Genomic DNA, 21,206 nt, shown 5'->3' with positions numbered 1-21,206 from the left:
TGCCCTCTGCTTTGGAACAGTCGCTGCCTTCTGCTGCCCTCTCCTTTGGGACAGTCGAGTTAAAGGGACACAGTATAGGGCACCCCATCCCATTGGCTTTGGGATGTCCTCGCCCTGGAGCCAGCGGGGAAATGACGGCATTTCTGCGTGTTTTGGTTGGCCTGCCTTCTCCCTGCCTCACCCCTCTCTCCCTCCCCATCCCTCCTCCCTGCCCGCCCCCACCTCTCTCTTCCTTTGTTTTGTCATCTGACCAATAGCCTTTCCCAGCACGCTAACAAGTGGAAAGCAGTGTTCCAACAGCTGACGTCCCTTTAACGTGACTCGCTTGGTCTGGCCCCTTTGTCCGCTCCCTAGCATCACCCAAGAGCGTCATGGATGCTTCCAGCCCAGCTCTGGAAACCCTGCCTAGCCATCCTTCCTACTCTAGCACCAAGGGCTTGGGCAGGGCGCAGGGAGAGGGGCCTGCCCCCATTTGTTGGTGATGATCTGGCCAGAGAGCGGGCCCCAGGTTTTCTTTTCAAATGAATTCAGATTCGAGGAGATGAGCCTTTTCCGACTGCTGCTACCACTTTGGACCAGAGCAGTGTGAGAAAGACAGCAACCACCCTGGCCTAAGAGCGCGAGCCCCCCAACCGCCAAGCACCCAGGGGACGTGTCAGTGGTCAGGGGCCTCTTTACTGCATGGTGGCCTCGCAGCTCCATTCTGGGCCTTTCCCCAGGGACAGCTCCAGTGCTGGCCCTGAGCTAGGTTGCCAGGGCCCAGCTGGGTGAGGCCGTACTGAGGGCGCCGGAGGCTCCTGAAGGAGCTGCCATTCCTGTTTCCTGGACCCAGCACAGGCGGGTTTGTGCAGGGGGGCGGTGTGCGTGCGTCTGAGTTTGAATCGTGCGTCCCTCCCTCTGCTGCAGATGAGTGACAGCGAGACTCTCATCAGCATGGTGAACCGCATGGTGGGAAACTCTTCCCCCAGGGCCCAACTGTTCATGCAAGTAAGACCTCTGCCTGGCAGCCAGCATGGTCACTGTCGATACCATCTCAGCTGCTTGTGCATGGCCACTCAGCCCATCCCGGGTGGGCTTGCTCCACCTAGCCCACTCACCTGCCAGGCCTCGCCTCCCTGGGGCAGCCTCGGTCTCGTCTCTCTCCTTCACCTCACTGTGCCTCTTCATTCGTCATGTTCAAGGGTAAACCCAAGTCCCATTGTCCAAGCGTCCACACCCTACCCACCCACCCAAAAAAAAAAAGACAGTGCCAACATCGCATGTCGTGCTGGGGACCACAGATTGGCTTTTTCACATCCAGGCCTCCGACTGTCTGTCTACTGTCTTCTTGACCGTCACTGTCAAGGCCGAGGGGGTCAGGGGCGTGAGGTGGGGCCCACAGGTGGATAGAAGGTGTTGCTGGTACTGGCTGGGCCTTCCAAGCTAGGCTGACTTTGTCAGATCCAGACGTGCTTCGGGATGGGGGCCCATCCCGGTTAAGGTGTGAACTTCTTCTCATGCTCTGTACCCGGGGCAGGCGTCCTCCAAGGTGTCTGACAGTCACTGTGACCAGACTCCCACGTCCGGGCCCAAACGCCCAGGAGGCTGGCCTCTGGGATGTCTCTCTCAGATCCCAGGGTTCAGAGACACGGGCCCTGCACAGAGCAGGTCTCTCCAGAACCAGCCGAGGACAATAGGACAAGTGGGCTGGCATCTTGGCTGGAAAGACACCCCCACCCCACCCCCAAGCTTCACAACCAGGGAAGGAGAATGACTTCTACTCAGGTCCCTAGAATGCAAGCCACCAGGGATGGCAGCCCATGGTCTCTGGCAGCAGGGGAGCAAGAGTGTGGTCCCGGCTCACCGGCCTCCGCGCCCTCCCCCGGCCCCTGCCGAGGTAACGGCCCTCGTATTCCTGCAGGTCCCTTCGTACCCAGAAGTCTTCCGGGACAGCGTCCACACCTACAAGCTAAATGAGCAAGATACGGATGTAAGAGCCGCTCCCCCTGCCCCTCTGTCCGTCCATCCTGCTGTCTCGCTCCTCCGTGCTCTCCCTCCTCTATCCACCTGTCTCCTCTGGTGGTTCCTGTCTGCCCCCACCATGCAGACAGCCTTCTGATTCCTCCCTCCTCATCCTCTTCCCCCCTTCCCACGCTGGCTCTCTGTGTTTCTCCACTTATCCACAGGGTCCCAGACTTGGTGGGGAGATAACTCACACAGGCTACCCTGTGCCCAGCGGTGGCATTAGGCCTTGCAGGTCCCTAAGGAGAAGAGACTGGTCCCACCCCTGCCCTCAGGGAGCAGCAGGGGGCGGGGGGGAGATGCCACCTGGCAGCAGGTGGCAGCATATGATCATACATAATAAATGGGACCGACAATTGGGTGTTCAGAAGCGCTGGGCATGAGAGCCCGTGGGCTGGTGAGTCAGGGACAACCAGGTCGCGGGGGGCCAGGGCCGGAAGTTACAAGGCCTCAGGTGAGCTGTGGCTGAGAAACGAAGGACAAAGGGGTATATGTGAGAGAGGCCGACAGGATGGAAGTGCAGGTGCAGAGAAGCACATGTCTGTGCCCCAAAGAGAAGGTGTGGCTTCCCCCGAGTCCCAGCGCCTGGCCTTGGGTGATGATCTGCTCTGCAGGTCTGGGAAAGGTTCATCCCGAGGAGACCAGACCCCGCAGGGACCTGAGGGCCAGAGGGAGCAGAAGAGAGCAGGCACCTGTGGACGGAAGGACCAGCTCACACTGTCCACTGCCCTTGCTAAGACTGCTTGTTCAGACACGGCACGTCCTCTGACCCTCACTGACCCAGCAGCCATGCCCCCTCTCTCTCCCCAACCCTTTGTGAGTGGAAACCCCCAGGAGGATATGGGCTGCCCTGTCCCCTGACCTCCTACTCACATCCTCAGAGAGGAAGCCCCTCTCCCCTCCTAATGGGAGCTGGCCGGTCTCCCCTCCCCCGATGGAGACCCACTCACCTGCTCCCAGGAGCCCGCACAAGTGTGTTCCCCCCCACAGTCAAGGGGAAGGCCCAGGGCCCCTCAGCAGGGAGAGGAGGAGGCATCCAGAGGCCAGGCCCTGCCACCCCAAGTCCCAGCCCTTCACCCCCTCTCTTCTCTCCCCCCTCTCCTCTCTCGGGACCCCAGAAGCTGCTGGGCAAACTCTGTGAGCAGAACAAGGTGGTGAGGGAGCAGGACCGGCTGGTGCAGCAGCTCCGGGCGGAGAAGGTGAGCCAGGGTGGCCTCTGTCTTTGGCCAGTGGGCCGTTGGGTGCGGCTTGAAGTGGGTCCCCAGCTGCTCTCTCAGGCCCTCCTTCCACTCCCACCCCGCCCCTGTCAACACAGCTGGGGTTCCCGTAGCCAGCGTGAGGTCCATCTCCACCACACTGCCTGGTGGACCCTCAGGCTTCTCAGAGAGGGTTCTAGGGGTGGGGGCTGGTGGCTTGCTCACAGCTGGCCCCTCCCCCTCTTCTCAGGAGAGCCTGGAAAGTGCCTTGATGGGAACCCACCAGGAGCTGGAGATGTTTGGGAGCCAGCCCGCGTACCCCGAGAAGCTGCTGCACAAGAAGGAATCGCTGCAAAACCAGCTCATCCACATCCGGGTGGAGCTGTCTCAGGCCACCACGGTACCCTGGCCCTGGCCCCTCCCTCCCAGACCGGCCAGCCTGGTGGGGGGCACACAGCAGAGCCCATCACGCAACCCGCAGAGGGACAAGCGTAGCCACCTGACCCTTCTCCCCGGCCCATACACCCCAAGACAAGGCCGCTTATGACCTGGGGTGCTCGGACACCTTGCAGCCCGCTCTGTCCTCTCGGGTCCCAGAGGGAAGGCTGCCGGCTTGGCCATTCCTGGCAGGGACGGGCAGCTTCACCAGCCCATGCTGCATGGGTAATAGCTGTGAGAGGCAGCCACACAGGCCCCAGGGAAAGGTGGCCCAGAAAGGGGGGTGGTCTCCAGTTTCAGAGAGCAGGCATCCCCTTCAGGCAGCATGCTTTGTCTGCCCACCCCCACCACACTTTTCCTCCAATGTGGGGAGAACAAAGGGAGAGTGGGGTCCCTAGGCGGGGGTTGGGGGGGCGTGACTAAGGCACAGCAGATGCTAAACAGAAAGGTCGGAGGGTCATGCCCACCCAGTGGCGCCTCAGAAGAAAGCCCTGGCAGTCAACTTGCAAAAAACGGGCCCCTGGAGACCCTGTGGGGTGCAGTTCTGCCCTGACGCACAGCAGGGTCACCATCGACGCCACACAGCTGGTTTCTATGGGGTTTGTCTACGGACCCAGAGAGGGTCTTTATTGGGTTTGTGATCACCCACCAAAGGGGATAGGGGCATGCTGGCACGGCCATTGCTGTTGCCCTTGTGTAAGGCCAGTGTCTGATGCTTCATCTGAGTGTCTCAGCCCTGAGCCCCGATCCCTTGCCCCTCCCACCACCACCCCACCTCTCTCCGGACCCCTTCCTAGGACGGGGGTGCTGCTTTGTCGCAGGCCGCCTCCTCAGCCTGACCCCCCCTCCGCCCCCCCAGGCCCTGGCTAGCAGCACCATGGAGTACGAGAGCCTGGAGTCCGATGTCTCCACCCTGCACGATGACCTCTGGGAGCAGCTCAATTTGGACATCCAGGTGAAGGGGGACCCAGGCCCCAGAGGGTTGGTCAGTGTGTGGTCTGGGCCCTGCTCCCTCCAGACTGGCTTCCTTCCTCAGCACGGAGAGGGCCGCCCCTGGAACCAGGAGTTGGTCCTGAGACTGTAGAAGAGGCTGAGGACCACTGAGAACAGACAGTCTGTTTCGGGGTGAGGGTGATATGGGGTTCTTGAGTTCTGTGAGTTCCCCCTGGGAAGGAGCTCATGGGAAGGCTGAGGTTAGGCGTGTGGGTGTACCTGGGGCCCTGGGTGTGCAAACCATGAGTGCGCTCGGCTGCGGCAGTTCAAGCTCGGCTGCGGCAGTTCAAGTCCACCCACCGGTGCCAGGGAAGAAAGGCCAGGTGATCTCCTTCCGAGAAAGCCGCCGCTGGGCGCCAGCTCTGCTCCACACACGTGTGCTGGCATTACATCACGGAGCAAGTTTTTGTTTTCTTTAAATAGAGGCACAGATAGCACAGGTGTCCGTGGGAGAGAGCTGAGAATGTCAAGCCAGGAAAGAGACTTTCCGTGCGGGGCAAGGATGGAACTGGGCAGCGTGGAGGCCTGAGGTTGGAGGCTGGGCACGTTGGCCCCTGGGGCATTCATCGTTTTTTGCGCCTGCCTCTTCTGGACCCAGGCCCTGCCGCTTCTCTAACTTGGTTCACAAGCCCCATCTCTGGGAAGCAAAGGCCAAGCCGCACCTTACACCCAGGTGCTGCAGGAGGTGGGGCGTGCTGCCGGGAAGAGCACAGGTGGTTGCTCTGCTCCTTCGGAAGCAGGTGGTCTGGGGCGGGGCTCTCCTCCAGGTCTCTGAAGTGGCCTGGCCGCTGCTGCTGGGTCTCCAGGGGTGGCGCTGCAGCCGCAGTGAGGTCCAGTGGGCCAGGCCGTCAGCACCGGGCTGGGCACGGCGATGCTAAAGGAACGTCCCTGTTCAAAGAGCGGAACTCAGGAGTCTATGAGCAGGGCTGGGTGTGGGTGCAAAGTACACAAGGGCCTTTGGGGTGTGAAGAAGCACAGGGACCCGGAAGCTCTTGCTTCCCCGCTGGGAACTAGGCTGCCATAAAGCATCCACTTAGAGGAGCCCCCAGGCGCAGCCCAGCCTCATAGCCTTGTGAGATGCAGAGGACCTTCTGCACCTTCTCCTGGTTCTGAGGTCACGTGTTTTCATCGCAAGGGTCCTTGGCTGTGACAGCAGAGCCCCCTCCTCTGGCAGTTCCAGAACCCTGTGCACTAGGTGTTGGGGACGCAGGGGACGGATGGAGGGCTGTCCTGCAAAGAGTGTGTGCATAGGTGATTGTGAGAGTGCAAATGTATGTGTGGGTGTGAGGAGTGAGTGTGCATGTGTGAGTGCATGTGTGTGAATGTGTGTGTGTTGTGAGTGTGTGTATGTGTGTGAGTGTGTGTGTGTGTATGCTGTGAATGTATGTGTGACTGAGTGTGTATGTGTGTGAGTGGGTGGCTGTGAGAGTGTGAATGGGTGCGTGTGTGTGTGTGTGTGTGTGTGTGTGTCTGGCTGGCTGGCTCCCGCTGGTCCCGGGGCTGTGTTGTAGAGCTGGGTGCTCGGGCTGAGGGAGCAGGCCCAGGGGTGCGGCAGGCTTTGTTCCTGACGGGCTCTGTGCTGCTGCTGCCACTGCAGAATGAGGCGCTCAGCCGGCAGATCCAGAAGGAGATCTGGCGGATCCAGGACGTGATGGAGGGGCTGAGGAAGAACAACCCGTCTCGGGGCACCGACACGGCCAAGCACAGAGGTGGGCGCCCCACCCCTAACTCACCCACGGGCCCCTCCCCAGGCCCTCACAGCCATCTCGGGGCACCAGCATGTTCCCCAGGTTCCTAGGTGGTGGGTGGGACTCCCCCTCCCACACCTGGACCAGCTGTACCACCTCGATCCTCTAGCCGGGCCTCCAGGGCCCCAGTGCTCGGCGGTCTTGGGCTCGGCATCCCCTTGCAGCCCGGGAATCTCAGGCTGCCTTTCCTTACAGCTTAGAGCAGTGGTTCTCAACCTTCCTAATGCCGACACCCTTTCATACAGTTCCTCATGTGGTGGTGACCCCCAACCGTAACATTATTTTTGTTGCTACTTCATCACTGTCATTTAGGGTATTCGGCCCCAAAAGGGGTCAAGACCCACAGGTTGAGAATCACCCACAGGTTGAGAATCGCTGGCTTAGAGCAACACTGTCATGTCCGTCGGCCACCCTGCCTGCCCGGCATACCACTCACTAGTCAGCCTGTGACCTCCGCACCGGCCCCATAACCCTCAGTACCGGAATAGGTTCACCCAACTCCGTGGTGCCCACTCTGACACAGCCTGGCCCCCACTCCCGCCCTCATCTCTCCCTGCTTCTCTGTCTTCCAAGGAGGACCGGGGACCTCCGCGACCTACAGCTCCAACAGCCCCGCCAGCCCGCTCAGCTCCGCCAGCCTCACCAGCCCCCTGAGCCCCTTTTCACTGGTCTCTGGCTCTCAGGGGTCCCCCACCAAGCCCGGGTCCAATGAGGTAAGCAGAGAAGCTGGAGTAGAAGGTAGGTGGGGGAGGGGAGGGGCAGGATACTCCTTTGCCTGAAACCACGTACAGTCTGAGGCCCGAGTCTCTTGTCCCCAGCGGTGCCCGGTCCTAACACGTTGGCTTTCTGTTGTCCTCACCCCCAAGCCTCCCCCCAGTTCTGTGACCCTGCCTCCAGCCGTCCCTCTGCTCATTCTCACCTCCACCTCTCTTCTCCGGCGTCTCTGCAGGGCGGGCGGGGTGGGTATGAGGCCCCAGCAGAGAGATGCGCAGGCGACCGGATTCTCCCTCAAGAAGTCCAGAAACTCAGCTCTGTGGCCTGGCAGTGTATGCCTCGGTGTGGTGCCAGAGGGTCCCAGACGCCCTGGTGGCCCAAAGAGGGAGGTGGGGGGAAGTCAGCGACAGCGGACAGAGTGAGGACTGAACCTGGGTGGGTAACGTGGCACTGGTCACAGTAGCCCAAAGGTAGAAGCTACCTCATTGTCCATCGGTGGATGGATGTGTAAAAGGTGGTCTGTACGCCCGCTGGGTACTACTGCTCAGCCGTCACGAGAAACACAGGCCTGAGAGGTGAGGCCGTGGGCACGGACCCGGAAGACCCGGCCACATGAGTGGGACCCCGCAGGACAGACACTGGGCGGTCTCAAGCACATAAAAAGAACAAGGTTACACGAATGTGCAGAGACCAGAGTGTATTGGGGGGGGTGGAGGGGGTCACCAGAAGGGGCAGGGTTAATGAGAGGAGGGGTCATTGCTTGGGACACCGTGTGCTTCTGTTTGGGGACATGGAAGACGCAGCCAGAACGAGGGGTGATGGCCCCTGGACCTGAGGACCCGGCCATTGCGTGGTAATGCCTGAAAAATGCTGACTCGGCGAAGGTTGTGCCGTGTCTCTGTGTGCCCCAACCGAGCAGAGGGCCTGGGTCTCAGGAGCAAGAGAGGAGGGCTGCCGGCAGGCGGGACTGTGGGAGCACAGCTAGAGGGGTGGGAACACGGGCAGGACCACGATGAGAAAACGAGGGAACGCTTTGGAGAAACGTGTCCAGGCGAGTTGAGGAGGGCCCTGCAGGCCAGGCGAAGGGTCAGCTGTGGGGCTCTTGGTCCATCCAGCCCAGGGTGGGCATCCAGTGGCCCAGCGGTGTTGTCTCTGCCTCCTGCTAACCTTGATGTCTCCTGTTCTCACAGCGCTGCGCTCTTCCTCCTAACGCTCTGGCTTCTGTCTGCCTCAGGAACCTGGCCCGCCTCGGCCTCCCCTCCCCAAAGCCTACGTCCCCCTGGAGTCTCCTCCCACCGTCCCTCCACTCCCTAGTGAAAGCCGCTTCTGGCCATACCCCAACTCCCCTTCCTGGCACCGCAGTGGCGAGCCAGCCAGGGGTCAGGTACCCAGCACCCTTGGTTCCTGGAGGGTGGGGGCAGGGACGCAGGCAAAGGGTACTAGAGTCACACCCCCACCCCCAGCTGACCCCTGGACTACAAGTGGGATGGTGGAGACAAGGCACGCGGTTCTCTTTTCCCTCTCTTCTTTCTGTGGGCAGTGGGCACACGACTTGTTGCCCTGCTCACAGGCAGCCAATGGGTGGGGGTGGCGGTGGCGGCATGCCGCACCTCTGTCCTCTGTCAGCCTGACCAGCCAGTTGAGATGGAATGACCCCACCAGGGCCATCCCAGTCCCTTCCTGTCTTACCCACCTCTGACTCCAACCTTCCTGTGCTCGGCCTTGTCTCCGGGCCCCCTCCAGGCAGCAGGAACCCCTGGCGTGCAGGGGCAGGGGCTCATCTCTCCCCTCTTGCCTGGATCCCTCGCCATGATTCCAGAAAGATGTGCAAAATTAGGCTCGGAAGATGTTATGTAATGAGTAGCAAGAGCCCTGTGCCTACACTTAGGGAGAGCCAGATTCTCACCTGTCCTCAGCTCCTGATGCATTTGTACAGCCCTTGAGAGTCTGCCAGGTGAGGTGGGCGGAGCAGCTGGGATTACCTTAGTTTGGCAGACTTACCTGTCTTCTCTGTGCCCAACTGCCACTGAGGCGATTGGGACTCAGAGCGACCCCTGGACGGTGACTGAGGCTGTCGATCTTTCCTGGGAGCAGACAGCCTTCATCTTTCTCCTGAGCAAAGGTTGGGGAGTTTGCACCTCTGCCCTGTGGTTAGCCGTTCACCAAGGACCTGGCCATTCCCCCTGGGCTCCTGTGTAGCTGGGCTGTGAACTGAACTCTCTGACTTCTGGTCGAGTCTCTTGAGTGAGACTGAAATTCCCCGGCTGTACGATGAGCAAGCACTGCTTGGCTTACACCTGAGGTCCTTTCTGGTCTCATGAATCAGACTCCCCTTTTGCTCCCCGCTAAATTCTGGTTCCCAGACTCCCTGGGTTCTCTTTAATCATGTCTTAGTGGGGAGCCGGAGAGACCACTGGTCTTGGAGCCCCCTCCACTGGCTGTCCCATGACTCTGACCCTGTGCTGTCCAGTGCCTGCTCAGAAAGCAGGTTGGGTTGAGGAACAGTTGCCTCTGGGCCCTGACACCTTACTTTCCCAGCCCTGGCCAGCCTTCCAATGCCCCGGTGGGGCGTCTCCAGCACATCCCACCCCCTTCCCAAGTAATGCAGGTAGCATTTCCCTGTGCCCCGTGTTGCCAAGGGTTTGAGCTTCAACCATTGTAAACCAGAGAAACATGACCAGGGGCCAAATGCCCACTAGTCACTCGGGCATCAACCACTTCTCATCTGTTTCTTCCCAGCCCAAGGCCAACTATGAGCCGAGCAAGAAAGACCCCCATCCGACATCGCCCCTGGACACCCCTAGAGATCTCGGTCTTGTGCCTACCAGGCAGGAGGTGGAGGCAGACAAACAGGCAGCTCTTAACAAAGGTATTTCCTGCCCCCTCCTCCCTCAAATCAGGGCCCAGGGGAAGGAGGGGCTCTGAGGGCTCAGTTCACGCCCAGCGCCCAGCCAGCGGACCTGCCTGGGGCCTGGTGTCTCTCTCTCTCTGAGAAGCAGCCTCTGTCTCCATCCAGTTGGCATTGTGCCCCCTCGAACAAAGTCGCCCGCTGATGAGGAGGGGACCCCCAAAGCAGTGGTGAGGAGGAGTGCCCACGGGCTCACCAATGGACTGGCCTCGCGGGTAAGTACACGCAGCCTCCAGGGGCCTGTGTCGACCGGCCGTCTGTCTGTCTGCCACAGTTCTGGAACCCATAGGCAGGACAAGGAGGGGAGGGGCAGCCGGGCCCCAGAAACTGCTCCTTCAGGGGGACACAGCAAGGGACAAAGAAAGCATGCATGACAGCCATGCAGGGGCACACAGCATCGTTGTTAGAGCGCGCCAGTCGCTGCCTGGCAAAGGAGAGACTGCAGCCAGCCTCGGTGGTCAGTCTAATGTGCTGACCCAAGGCAGTGGCTTAGTCTCCTTCACCGACTGAAGGGCTGCAAACGGAGAGTGAACTTCTGCTCACAAGTCTGAGGCCACGCGCGGCAGGGCTGGTACCTTCGGGGGTGCTCCGAGGGAGCATCTGTTCGGAGCCCTCTCCTGGCTTCTGGTGGTTGCTGCCTGCAGTCCCTGGTGTCCTTGACTTGCCAACTTCTCCAGCGCACGCCACTCTTCGCCGCTGTCTGCACAGGGCCTCCTGCCCTGGCTGTCGCCTTTTGTTTGTATGGCACACCCTTATCCTGGATGATCTCCTCTTGAGTGTCTGAATTCCAAAACAGCTGCAAAGACCCTATTTCCAAACCAGCCCCTCTTTACGGGGACTGGAAGTCAGGGTCCTCTGTTCTACACCCCGGAGTCTGCCCTGTGGCGTCCGCAGTAAAAGTCTGCTTCCCACTGGGCAAACACATTGATCCCGTTCCAATGCTCCCACCCCTTTCAATCTCAACCCAGAACAGTATGGACTGTGAATCAAACATCTCATTTCAACAGCACCGCCTCACCAGTCCCACACAATCGACATCCAGTACATGTGTGATCCATGTCGGGACAATATTCCCCACCAGTGGACCCGGGAAACTCAAGAACAAGTTGTCTGCTTCCAAAATACAATGAGGGAACAGACAGGGGATAGACAATCCCATTCCAAGAGGGAGAAAATGGAAGAAATAAAGGGATTACCAATCCCAAGCAAGTTTAAATTTTAGCATAGGAAATGCCACGGAGCTTCAAGGCCTGAGAATAATTTTCTGATGCTGTGGGTGTTTGAGCTGCGGGCGCCAGCTGCCTCGCTCGACAACGCCTCTGCGGTTGCAGCACCCCGAGAGCCTTGTCCCCATGGCCTACACTGCCCCGTGGAAGGAGCGCATATGTCGCAGTTGGCTTTCTCTAGGAACCCATTGCATGCCTATAGACTACCGAGGCCCAACCACTCCTGGTCATTCCATCTCTATTTGAGTCCAAGCTGGCAGAGATATTGCTGCTCTGCCATTCTTAACAACCACGTGGGGTCTCCTGTGTATGCCATGGGGACCCAGGCCAGCCCAGATCCCTGCTGGACAGCCCGTCTCTGACCCCGGCTTCTGAGGCTGGACCCGTGAATCTCTGCAGCGAGCAGTTGCCCAGACACGTCGGGCCCACTGTGGGACACGCTTTCTCAACAGCGCGTTTCCTAATTCTGGAGTTTCAAAAGTCTGGACAGTCTGAGAACCTCCTACATCAGATACTGGTTCTTTTCTTTTTGCTTAAGAATCCTTTCCTTCCATGTTCTCTGTCCACATTTTGCTATAAGCAGTAAGAAGGAACCATGATGCACCATTAACACTTTGCTGGGAAACCTCCCTAGATGATTCATTCATTATTAAGTTCATCGTTTATCAGTTCTGATGTGCATCTCACAAGGATCACGTTTCTTCCATGTCCTAAAGCCTGTTTCTCATGGTCTTCTATGACCACGACAACCTGTAGTCTTCATGTTTCTTCCAGTATTCTATTCTTGCTCATACGTGCATCGCCCAAGAGGAGAAAACACCTCTGTTCTGCTTGTCACGCTCTCTGCACCTCACCGGAGCAGCCCTGCACGTCCCTATCCGTACCATCTCTTTTCAGCAATCTAGGCTTTTTCTGATGCCTCAGAATTCTTCCAGACTCCACTCTCTTCCAAATCCCAAAGTCATGGTCACGTTTCGTGGTGTTTGCTCCATCGCACCTCACTTCCCAAGCCCTGGATCTGCATGTGTTTCATAAGCTGCCATAACAACTTTCTACCAGCTCGGGGGCTTAAAGAAGCAGAAGTTCATTGCCTCACAGCTGTGGGGCCAGAAGTCCAAGCCTTAGGGTACTTGTTCCATCAGGAGGCTCAGAAGGAGACTCTAGTCCACACCTTTCTCCTGTTTCTCGGGGTTGCTGGCCATCAGGGCATTCCTTAAAACACATACACACACACACACACACACACACACACACACACGTCACTCCAGTCTCTGCCTCCGTCCTCCCAGGGACTTCTTCTCCATGTGTCTTTTTCCTTCCTGCCTGCTATAGCCACCACCAGCCGCTTTTCGGGAGAAAGACTTGGCTTTCTGCTCCTGTAAAGAGTGGCAGTCTCAGAAACCCACAGGGGCAGTTCTACCCTGTCCTGTAGGGTCGCTGTGAGTCAGAATAGACTCGATGACAGTGTTTGGTTTGGGGTGATTTAACCCATTAGGAACCCCAGTGGCATAGTGAGTTACACATGAAACTGCTAACCACAAGGTCAGCAGTTTGAAACCACCAGCCGCTCCACAGGAGAAAGAGGAGGCTCTCTGCTCCCGTATAGAGTTACCGTCTCAGAAGCCCACAGGGACAGTTCTACTCTATCTTATAGGGTCCTTCTGAGTCCAAACTGACGCAGTGCAGGGCGCATTCAACCTATCAGAGGCCAGCTTCCCACAGGAGGGACATCTTCATGGCAATGGGCAGTGGCAAAGCTGGGGGCGCTGAGGCCCAGGTCAGCGCCCTTCTCTCTCCCTGCAGCAGGAGCGCCCGAAGAGCGCTGTGTTCCCGGGTGAGGGGAAGGCCAAGATGAGCGTGGAGGAGCAGATGGACCGCATGCGGCGGCACCAGAGCGGCTCTGTGAAGGAGAAGCGCAGGAGCCTGCAGCTCCCGGCCAGCCCGGCCCCTGACGCCAGCGCCCGGCCGACCTACAGAGTGGTATGGTCCTCCCGGCTGTCCACAGGGGTCAGCCTAGCAGGAGGCAACACTGCCCACCCTCAGTAGCTTTTCACTACTGGGCAGAAAAATTACTTCAACAAGTGTTTCCAGTTTGCCTTGACACAAACTCACAGAACAGAATGATGATTATATTTTATTGAATCATCAGGGGGGGAAAAAACCTAGTCAACAGAGAGATTAGTATGAAATCAACGGCCCGGAAGTAGCCTCTGCTTACCTGGGTTTCTAAGGGAGCCCTGGCAGCCCCATTGTTAACCTGCTTGGCTGCTATCCAGAGGCTCCGTGGTTGGAGCCCACCGTCTGCTCTGGGAGAGAAGGAGGAGGCACCCTGTTCCTGTCTCCATCTGCAGCCCTGGACCCGGGGCCAGCGGGCCCTCCTCCTCTGTCCTGCGGGGCTGCTGTGAGCTGGAACTGACTCGGTGGCCATGACTTTCCCCTAGAGCAGTGGTTCTCAACCTTCCTCACGCTGCAACCCTTTAATAATGCAGTTCCATACAATTATTTTCGTTGCTACTTCATCACTGTCATTTGCTACGGTTATGAACCGGGAAATCCCTGTGAAAGGTCGTTTGACCCCCAAAGGGGTGGGTACCCACAGGTTGAGAACCGCTGCTCTGGAGTGTCCTGCACTTGACCCTTGGCAGATCCACACTGCACAGCTCCAGGCAACGCCCAAGCCGCCTGCAGGTGGACTCAGTCAATCCTTTCAGTAGCCCCACCGTAATGGCCTTCCCTACATTAAGGAGCCCTTTAAGGTGGCATAGTGGTTACCTACTGGGCTATTAACCACAAAGGCAGTAGTTCGAAACCACCCGTCGCCCCTAAGGAGAAAAACGCGGCTTTCTATTTCTATAAACATACAGGGGCAGTTCTACCTTGTCCTGAAGGGTGGTTGTGAATCAGAATCAACCAGATGGCCATGCAGGTTTGGGGTTTTTTATGGGGGGTGGGGGGGTGGGATCTCTACTTTACAACTGGGAAAACAAAATCAAGAGGAACGAAATGATTCCAGGCCACACGGCTAAGTGACTGTGCCAGGACCAGCCCCAGGCACCGGCCTCATTTTCCTTTCTACTGAAGTTGAGAAATGCTGAAACACCGCAGTCCTTTAAGTGTACCTGCTCAGATGTGTACATCCCACCCGGGGGGCCAGAAAGTCTGTGACATGAAATGCCGAGAGACGGATACGAGACGACGTGGTTGGACGGACTGCCTAACTGTGCAGATAGGGGCTGTAGCCCACTGGGAGCGCCGGGTGCTGACGAGGGAGACGGACGGAGGGGCTGCTGCCTAAGGGCTCTGGAAGTGGGCCGGCTCTGGAGAGGCAGCATGGAGGGAGAGGAGCACCATCGTCCAGGGCAGGGAGGACCGCATGGTGAGGGCTGCCTGTTGCCACTGGTGGCAGTGGGGGTGCTGCTCGCAGTAGGACCTGAGGTCCTGCACGGCCATGACAGTGCTGCTCCCCCCACCCCCCAGGTGCGCCGCCACCGTAGCATCCACGAGGTGGACATCTCCAACCTGGAGGCAGCTCTGCGGGCAGAGGAGCCCGGCGGGCAGGCCTATGAGACGCCCCGGGAGGAGATCGCCCGGCTGCGTAAGACGGAGCTGGAGCCCCAGCACTATGACGTGGACATCAGCAAGGAGGTGCGGGCAGCCCGGCACAGAAGGGGGCATCTCCGGAAGACACCAGGCATGGATAGGGGTGGTGACCTCAGTGTCCCCTCTCCTGCAGCTCTGCACCCCGGACAAAGTCCTCATCCCCGAACGGTACCTGGACCTGGAGCCCGACACTCCCCTGAGCCCCGAGGAGCTGAAGGAGAAGCAGAAGAAGGTGGAACGGATTAAGACGCTCATTGCCAAATCCAGGTAACAGACCCAGGTGGCCCTCCACTTCCTCTGCCCACCCTGGTACTACCTAGGACACCTGAGGCACTGGGGACTCTGGGCCTCCCCAGGGGAGAACAGGATGAGACAGTGGCTGCAGGACACAGGCCGGGTCCAGGCACCTGGCAGGGGCGATGCTGCCCGTGCAGTGCCCCCAGACTGGCGGTGCCTGTGACGTGAGATTATCAGGCAAGCCTGAGGGCTTGCTCTCTGGTGACTTCTTCTCCCCGCCTTCGAGGCTGCCTGCTTGTTTACTTGAACCTATGGGCTCAATTGACAGCACCCCCAGCATGAGTTCTGTGAGCTCCTGGGGCCCAGCCCTCCCTCCGACCTCAGTCCGCAAGCTCCCCCCAGCCAGCTGGCCCCTCCTGCGCCCCCTCCATGTGTCTGTCTGTGCCTCTTCAGTATGCAGAACGTGGTGCCCGTCGGCGAGGGGGACTCTGTGGACATGCCCCAGGACTCGGAGAGCCAGCTGCAGGAGCAGGAGAAGCGGATTGAGATCTCCTGCGCCCTGGCCACCGAGGCCTCCCGCAGGGGCCGCATGCTGTCTGGTGAGAGGGGCTGGGCCTCGCTCTGCCAGGGAGGCCGGCTGACCAGGTGTAGGGGCGGATGCGCAGCGCTGAGTAGGGGCGAGGAACAGAGAGGTGCAGGGCCGGGACGATGCGGCTCTGGGCCAGGGTCATCTTTTATTGAGCACCAGGCACTGTGCTCGGCTTGGGGGTGGGCGGGCTGGGCAGTGGGGGGGACGCAGAGGGGCCAGAGTCACTGACAGCCAGGAGCTCAGGCTATGCTTGGTCAGGGAATTGGCCGAAGGCCTCGCAGGGAGCCCGGGGTGCCCTCTTGCCTGGGCAGGTCAGGGACAGGCCCAGAGAGGAGGTACTAACAGCTTGATTGGGCAAGAGAGAGGTAAGAGCACTGACAGGTGTGAAGGAAAGGTGGGTACATCCCTTCCCTTCCCGTTCTGACCCGATGAACAGGAGGAAACAAGAGAAGGCCGTGCCGACAGCCAAGGAGTTAAGCGTATAACAGAGCCACCACCATGGCTGCCTACCCCGCCCACCTTTGTGTGAAGGGACCCGTATGAGGAACTGACTTCACGGTGGTACCACAAGGGTTGGCACCTGTGCAGACCCCCGATGGGGTGGAAGCCCACAGGATTCCCTGCCTGGAATCCATGAGGCTGCACATGCACCTTGAAGAATGAGGTTCTTTAGGAATGGGAGGGTCGAAGGTAGAGGAAGGAGAGGGTTAAGTCATAGATCTTGGGAGATGGGCTATTTCCTTCTTCGACAGAGCAGGCAGTAAGGATCGAGAGGGAGAGTGGGGCCAAGGGCTTCGAAGGCATGGTCCCAAAGGATGGATTCCAGTGGGAGCCACGCTCTGAGACGGCCCTCGGTAGACAAGAGAGCCAGGTGTGTGGGCAGCAGTTACAGGTGGGCCCAGGTAAGATGAGATGGATGGCTAGGAGCCCAGGGAGGGAGGGTGGTCTGTGGCTGGTGATGATGGAAGCAGGTCAAAAAGGGTTCCAATCCCGGCTCTCCGAGGCTGCATTTCCTCATCTCCGTAAAATTCAGATGAAAACCGCTGCCTCCTCTTCCGGCAGGAGGAGGCTCAGAGCTGCATGTGCTAAGCACCTAGCCCAGTGCCTGGCTTGTAGTACGCGCTCACTAACAGCGCTAGCCTGCTGACGTCCCAGCCCGCGTCCTAGTCGTGTTGGTGTTGGTGATGATGGTTGTAGTTGAAACCACCGTAGCCGAGGTGGAACTAGGAACTGTTTGTCCCCCTCCCAACTGTCTTCAACTTGGATGTTTTTCAGACACCACAGGGGGTAGAAATGAAGCCCTACAGGAAGAAGGCCCTCCTGGCAGCGAGGGTTTCATGGGCAGTCACGAGGGTGGCCCAAGAAATGCCCCTAGGGTAAGGTGACCAGACGTCCTGCTTTTGGCAGGACAGTCCTGATTTTTAACAATTTGTCCCGTGTCCCGCGGCATTTTTTTAAAGTCCCGATTTTTGAGAAAGAATGCACGACAAGCTAGGGTATACGGTTTTCGGCTGCCATGTGGCTATTTCGCCAGGATATGAGTTTTATCAATGGTATCCCGCTTTTGTCCCGCTTTACCAATGTTAAAACCTGGTCACCTTACCCTAGGGATTTCAGAGAAAGGCTGTCCACTGGGCTGGAATTGAGGGAAGAATAGGCACAGGCTTCAGAGAGTCCCCTTCTGCTGCCAAAGGCCGCAGAACCAGTTTGGCTGCGAGGTGGCCTCTGCTGACTCTCCTGCTCGGGTCAGCTGCGACATGAACCTGAACCTTCCAAAGAGCACGTTCCACAGGCTCGGGCAGGTGGTGGCTTCCTGATTTCAAGGGGGCAACACATGCAGCACTGTGTTAAAACGCCTCGCTCTGCCCTGACCCCAGCCCCTGGCTCTCTTAACTGCTGTTCTCCAAGCCAAAGATTCCATGGAACCAAGACCCACCCGGCCTATCCGATTTCATCCCTGATGCACACGGGCTTGCATTTCAGGCTTGAGTCCTGAAAGCAAGCGGTCACCTGGCTTTTGCCAAAACCCCAACTATTTGAAAAATGGCTGTGGCAGGGCCAGACCTCAGACCAAGCCCACTGCCCCCAGCGCCCCTAGCCTCGGGCCCAGATTCCCAGAGCTCCAGCTCTGCCAGGCCCGGCCAAGGCTGTACTGGGCAGATGCAGCGTGGGTGTGGGCTCATGCCCGGAACAGTGTGTCCGGGGTGCCAGGCACAGGTCATGAGGACAGTGTGCAGCAGCGGGCACAGGATGTGGTGCGGGGCGCCCGAGTGTGGGTGTGTGGCACTGCTCTGGTCATCAATAAGGGACGATGCAGTGTTAGCAGGGCACAGGGGCCCTGCGTGGTGTGTGGGGCGAGGCGGCCCTGTTGAGTTGGTGGGCACGGATGCCAAGTGCATGTAGCCGCATAGAGTTGTGTTTGCAAAGACAGCTGTACTGGTATGTAGCCTAGTGTGTGGTGTGAGGGAGGAGCTCGTGCTTGGGTGTGAAGATAGGAATGTGTATGTGGGTGTGCAAACTGGACGCTGCGTGGAAGCTGATACTTCAGGTAAGGCGCGAGAGTGTCGATGCACACAAATGTGAATGTGGGACGTGTGGGTGGAGATGGCGCTTATGAAAGCTGGTGTCCGTGTGTGACTGGCTCGTGCTTACAAAAGGCTGTGGGTTCTCAGTAGAAGAGAGCCGTGTGTACCCTGTGTGCAGTCTCTATATGCCAATACTTGTGGACGTGTCTGTGTGTGTGAGCACACGCAGAATGGGAGAGGCACGCATTCTCAAGCGTGTGCTCCAGTGTGTGTGACCAGCCACGGATGCCTGCGGGTGTGGCGGTCCTCCTGGTGACCACACTGTGCCGTCACACGGGTCCAACGCACATCGCTGCAGGAGTGGATTCTAGCTCTACTGGTGGGCATCGGGCCAATGTGAAGGGAGATCATGGTGATCGTAATGGAACCTTCTCTGCCTCTCGTGCATAGGCTTGTTAAAGGCAGGCTCTTAAGGAGATGGTCCGTTTCGGTCTCGTTCAGGCTACCCTGGGCAAGGTCCCTGAACTGCTCACACTTTGAACGTTAGCACGATTACTTTTTACAGAGAGGTCTCTCTCCGCAGCCCTGCCTTCTTACAGATGGAGGAACCCTGGAGACCCAGCAGGTTTTGCATCGGCCTGCTAACCCCAAGGGCAGCAGTTCAAAACTACCAGCTGCTCCTCGGGAGCCAGAGGAGGCTCTCTGCTCCCAGACAGAGGGATAGTCTCGGGAACCCCCATCCTGTAGGGCTGCTGGAGGCCAGCCGGCCTCCCTGTGCTTCGCCTCCTCCTCCTTTCCCGTTTCTGATCTCCTGTGCGTTAGCCGCCCAGCAAGATTACAACTGCCCGACCCTAAGAGTAACCGAACGCCGAGGGCACCGCGGTGCTGCGCTCTGGCATCCATTCTGGACGGCCCTGGCTTCCTGGCTGGTGTTGTGACGTTTTTTAGAAATTGGGGTCGTCAGGCGTGCAGCCAACAGCCCGGGATTTGGCGCACCTATAGATGTATGCTGTGAACGCTTCTGTGGATGTAGCTGAATGTCGAGTCACGGGTGTGATGGGCCCCACAGCAGGACATGGGTTTGGAAGTGTCAGTGTGCGCGTGCGCGTGTGCACACACACATTTCTGAGTTGTGTGTGGCAAGGGTGAGGATGTGGTGCGGCTGGACCCTGCGGGCTGGACAGCTATGCACTGTCTGGGGACAGACACAGCCAGGGGTCCCGAGGCCCAACGCCTCCATACCAGCCCCCTGCCTCTCCACCACACTGCGCACGCATCAGGGGCTGCCGAGAGCCTTGGGTGGGCTGGCCGCTCACAGTGCAGTCCCTCCTTGTTGCCCTTCCACACTGAAGAATAATGATAATAGAGTAACATCGCCCTAATCCAAACCGCATCCCTTTCAGACTCCTCACGGCCTCCATGTTGGGGGCCTGGAGGCTGGGTTAAAGGCTTGCCTTCGCTGGGCTGATAAAAAGGGGAGGGGTCTCACACCGAGCCCTTGCCCACGTCTAAATGTACAGAGCTCGCTTTTAAATTTCCCGGAGGCTTCGTTTTTTTTGGGTTGTTGGGCTTGGGGTTCCCCCCTTTTCCCCTTTTTCTTTAGTTGGGGTTGGGGGTTTGGAGTAGTGTGATTTCACTGTTCTATCCATCATTATCATTAGCAGCATCACCTGGGTGGACGGCCGCCCCAGCTGAGAGATCTGCTCAGTGGGTGGGGACCTTAGCACGGGCCGGGCCTTGCCCACAGCCACACTGGTTCAAAGCAGAGCCTGGGCTCCCGTCTGGCAGGTCTCTCCCCGGGGGTCCTTGCTGCCCAGCGGCCTTGGGAACTGGGGCAGGGTAGTCTGCTCCCACCAGTTCCCAAGCTCAGCTCAGCTCGCATCTCTGCTTGGCCCCCTTTGCTCCCCGCCCTGGGGAGGGGCCTCGCTTGCTGAGCACCCAGCCGCCTCCCCAGTCCAGCCCCGCCTGCCCTATTCACTCCCTGTTCATTTCTGTTTCCAGTGCAATGTGCCACCCCCAGCCCTCCCACCTCCCCTGCCTCCCCGACTCCACCAGCCAACCCCCTCTCGTCTGAATCCCCACGGGGCACCGACTACAGCCATACCATGCGGGTCTGAGCTCTGACGTAAGCACTTTTCTACTGTATTGCATCCACCCTGGGAGTGGGCCCCCTTCCCTCAGCCCCATTAAGCCATCCATGCCCTTGTCTGGTATGGCTTCTCCCTTGACCTTGGTATGTCTTGTGCCCCTCTGTATCCATCCATCCACCCACCTAACCTCCCACCTGTCCATCCGTGCGCTGGAGTCCACTGGCATCCCCCTGCAGTGCTGTGCTAGGGAGCCAGCTGCCAGGACTGCTTCTGGAACGTGGCCATGCCAAGGGGCTGTGCTTCTGCAGAAGCCAACAGGAAACAGAGCTGGCACCCTCCTGTTCCTGCTCCCTCTCCCTCTTGGCTGGGGGTCTTCCCTCTGTTGAGATTTAAAATAAATAAAACAGCCCTGCCCTGGAAGCTCTCAGAAGCCCCTGGAAGCTGATGCGCCACTCCCAGGCTTGGCTGTCCGTGGAAGTGGCATGGGACCACAGGCTGTGCCCACGTCCCTGCCCCAGCCAGTTCGTGTCGGGCAAGGAGCAAAGAGTGGGACTGGCGCTGCTGGTGGCCCCTTTCCCAGGCCTCGGGCACAGGGCGGGTGTCTCTTTATAAGAGGAGGGTGGCTGAAACCATTGCTCCTGGGAGCAGGTCCCCCTCACCCCGTCTCTCTCTTCTCCAGTGCAAGCCCTGGCCGAGGCCAATGCTGTGAAGCCCCAGAGAGCCACATCCTGAAGTCCTTGGCCGCCTGAACGCCTGCCTCCCCACCCCGGGCCCTACCCTTGCGCTCCCTGTGGGTGCTGCAGAGTGCTCCCGGCTGGGGGGCAGGGCTTGGTACTGAGGGGAGTCTGGATACCCAGGGTCCCCATGCCTAGTCCTTAAGCCCTCACGACGCCCACCCTGGTCCTGCAGCAGACCAGCATCTCTCTGATGCCCACCTCGCG

At 59.0% G+C, this 21,206-nt stretch overlaps 1 protein-coding gene across 1 annotated transcript in view; it reads left to right on the top strand.

The window, feature by feature from the left end:
• Positions 1-21,199, top strand: part of PLEKHA6 (pleckstrin homology domain containing A6) — a 47,909-nt gene extending 26,710 nt beyond the window's left edge. Inside the window, exons 11-26 of the mRNA XM_045298184.1 lie at positions 907-987; positions 1,901-1,969; positions 3,120-3,200; positions 3,448-3,597; positions 4,495-4,590; positions 6,226-6,337; positions 6,950-7,089; positions 8,325-8,474; positions 9,830-9,959; positions 10,107-10,213; positions 13,028-13,204; positions 14,702-14,869; positions 14,958-15,091; positions 15,515-15,660; positions 20,177-20,300; positions 20,945-21,199. Of these exons, the coding sequence (XP_045154119.1) occupies positions 907-987; positions 1,901-1,969; positions 3,120-3,200; positions 3,448-3,597; positions 4,495-4,590; positions 6,226-6,337; positions 6,950-7,089; positions 8,325-8,474; positions 9,830-9,959; positions 10,107-10,213; positions 13,028-13,204; positions 14,702-14,869; positions 14,958-15,091; positions 15,515-15,660; positions 20,177-20,292 (1,857 nt within the window). The 3' untranslated portion in view covers positions 20,293-20,300; positions 20,945-21,199. The remainder of the gene's footprint in view (positions 1-906; positions 988-1,900; positions 1,970-3,119; positions 3,201-3,447; positions 3,598-4,494; positions 4,591-6,225; positions 6,338-6,949; positions 7,090-8,324; positions 8,475-9,829; positions 9,960-10,106; positions 10,214-13,027; positions 13,205-14,701; positions 14,870-14,957; positions 15,092-15,514; positions 15,661-20,176; positions 20,301-20,944) is intronic.
• The last annotated feature ends 7 nt before the right edge of the window (positions 21,200-21,206 follow it).

Source organism: Echinops telfairi, unplaced genomic scaffold, assembly GCF_000313985.2.
Source record: "Echinops telfairi isolate 266 unplaced genomic scaffold, ASM31398v2 ScPeMD7_7424;HRSCAF=8462, whole genome shotgun sequence".
Classification (NCBI taxonomy): domain Eukaryota; kingdom Metazoa; phylum Chordata; class Mammalia; order Afrosoricida; family Tenrecidae; genus Echinops; species Echinops telfairi.
The sequence above is the reverse complement of the archived record's forward strand: the minus strand, read 5'-3'. Positions and strand labels throughout refer to the sequence as shown.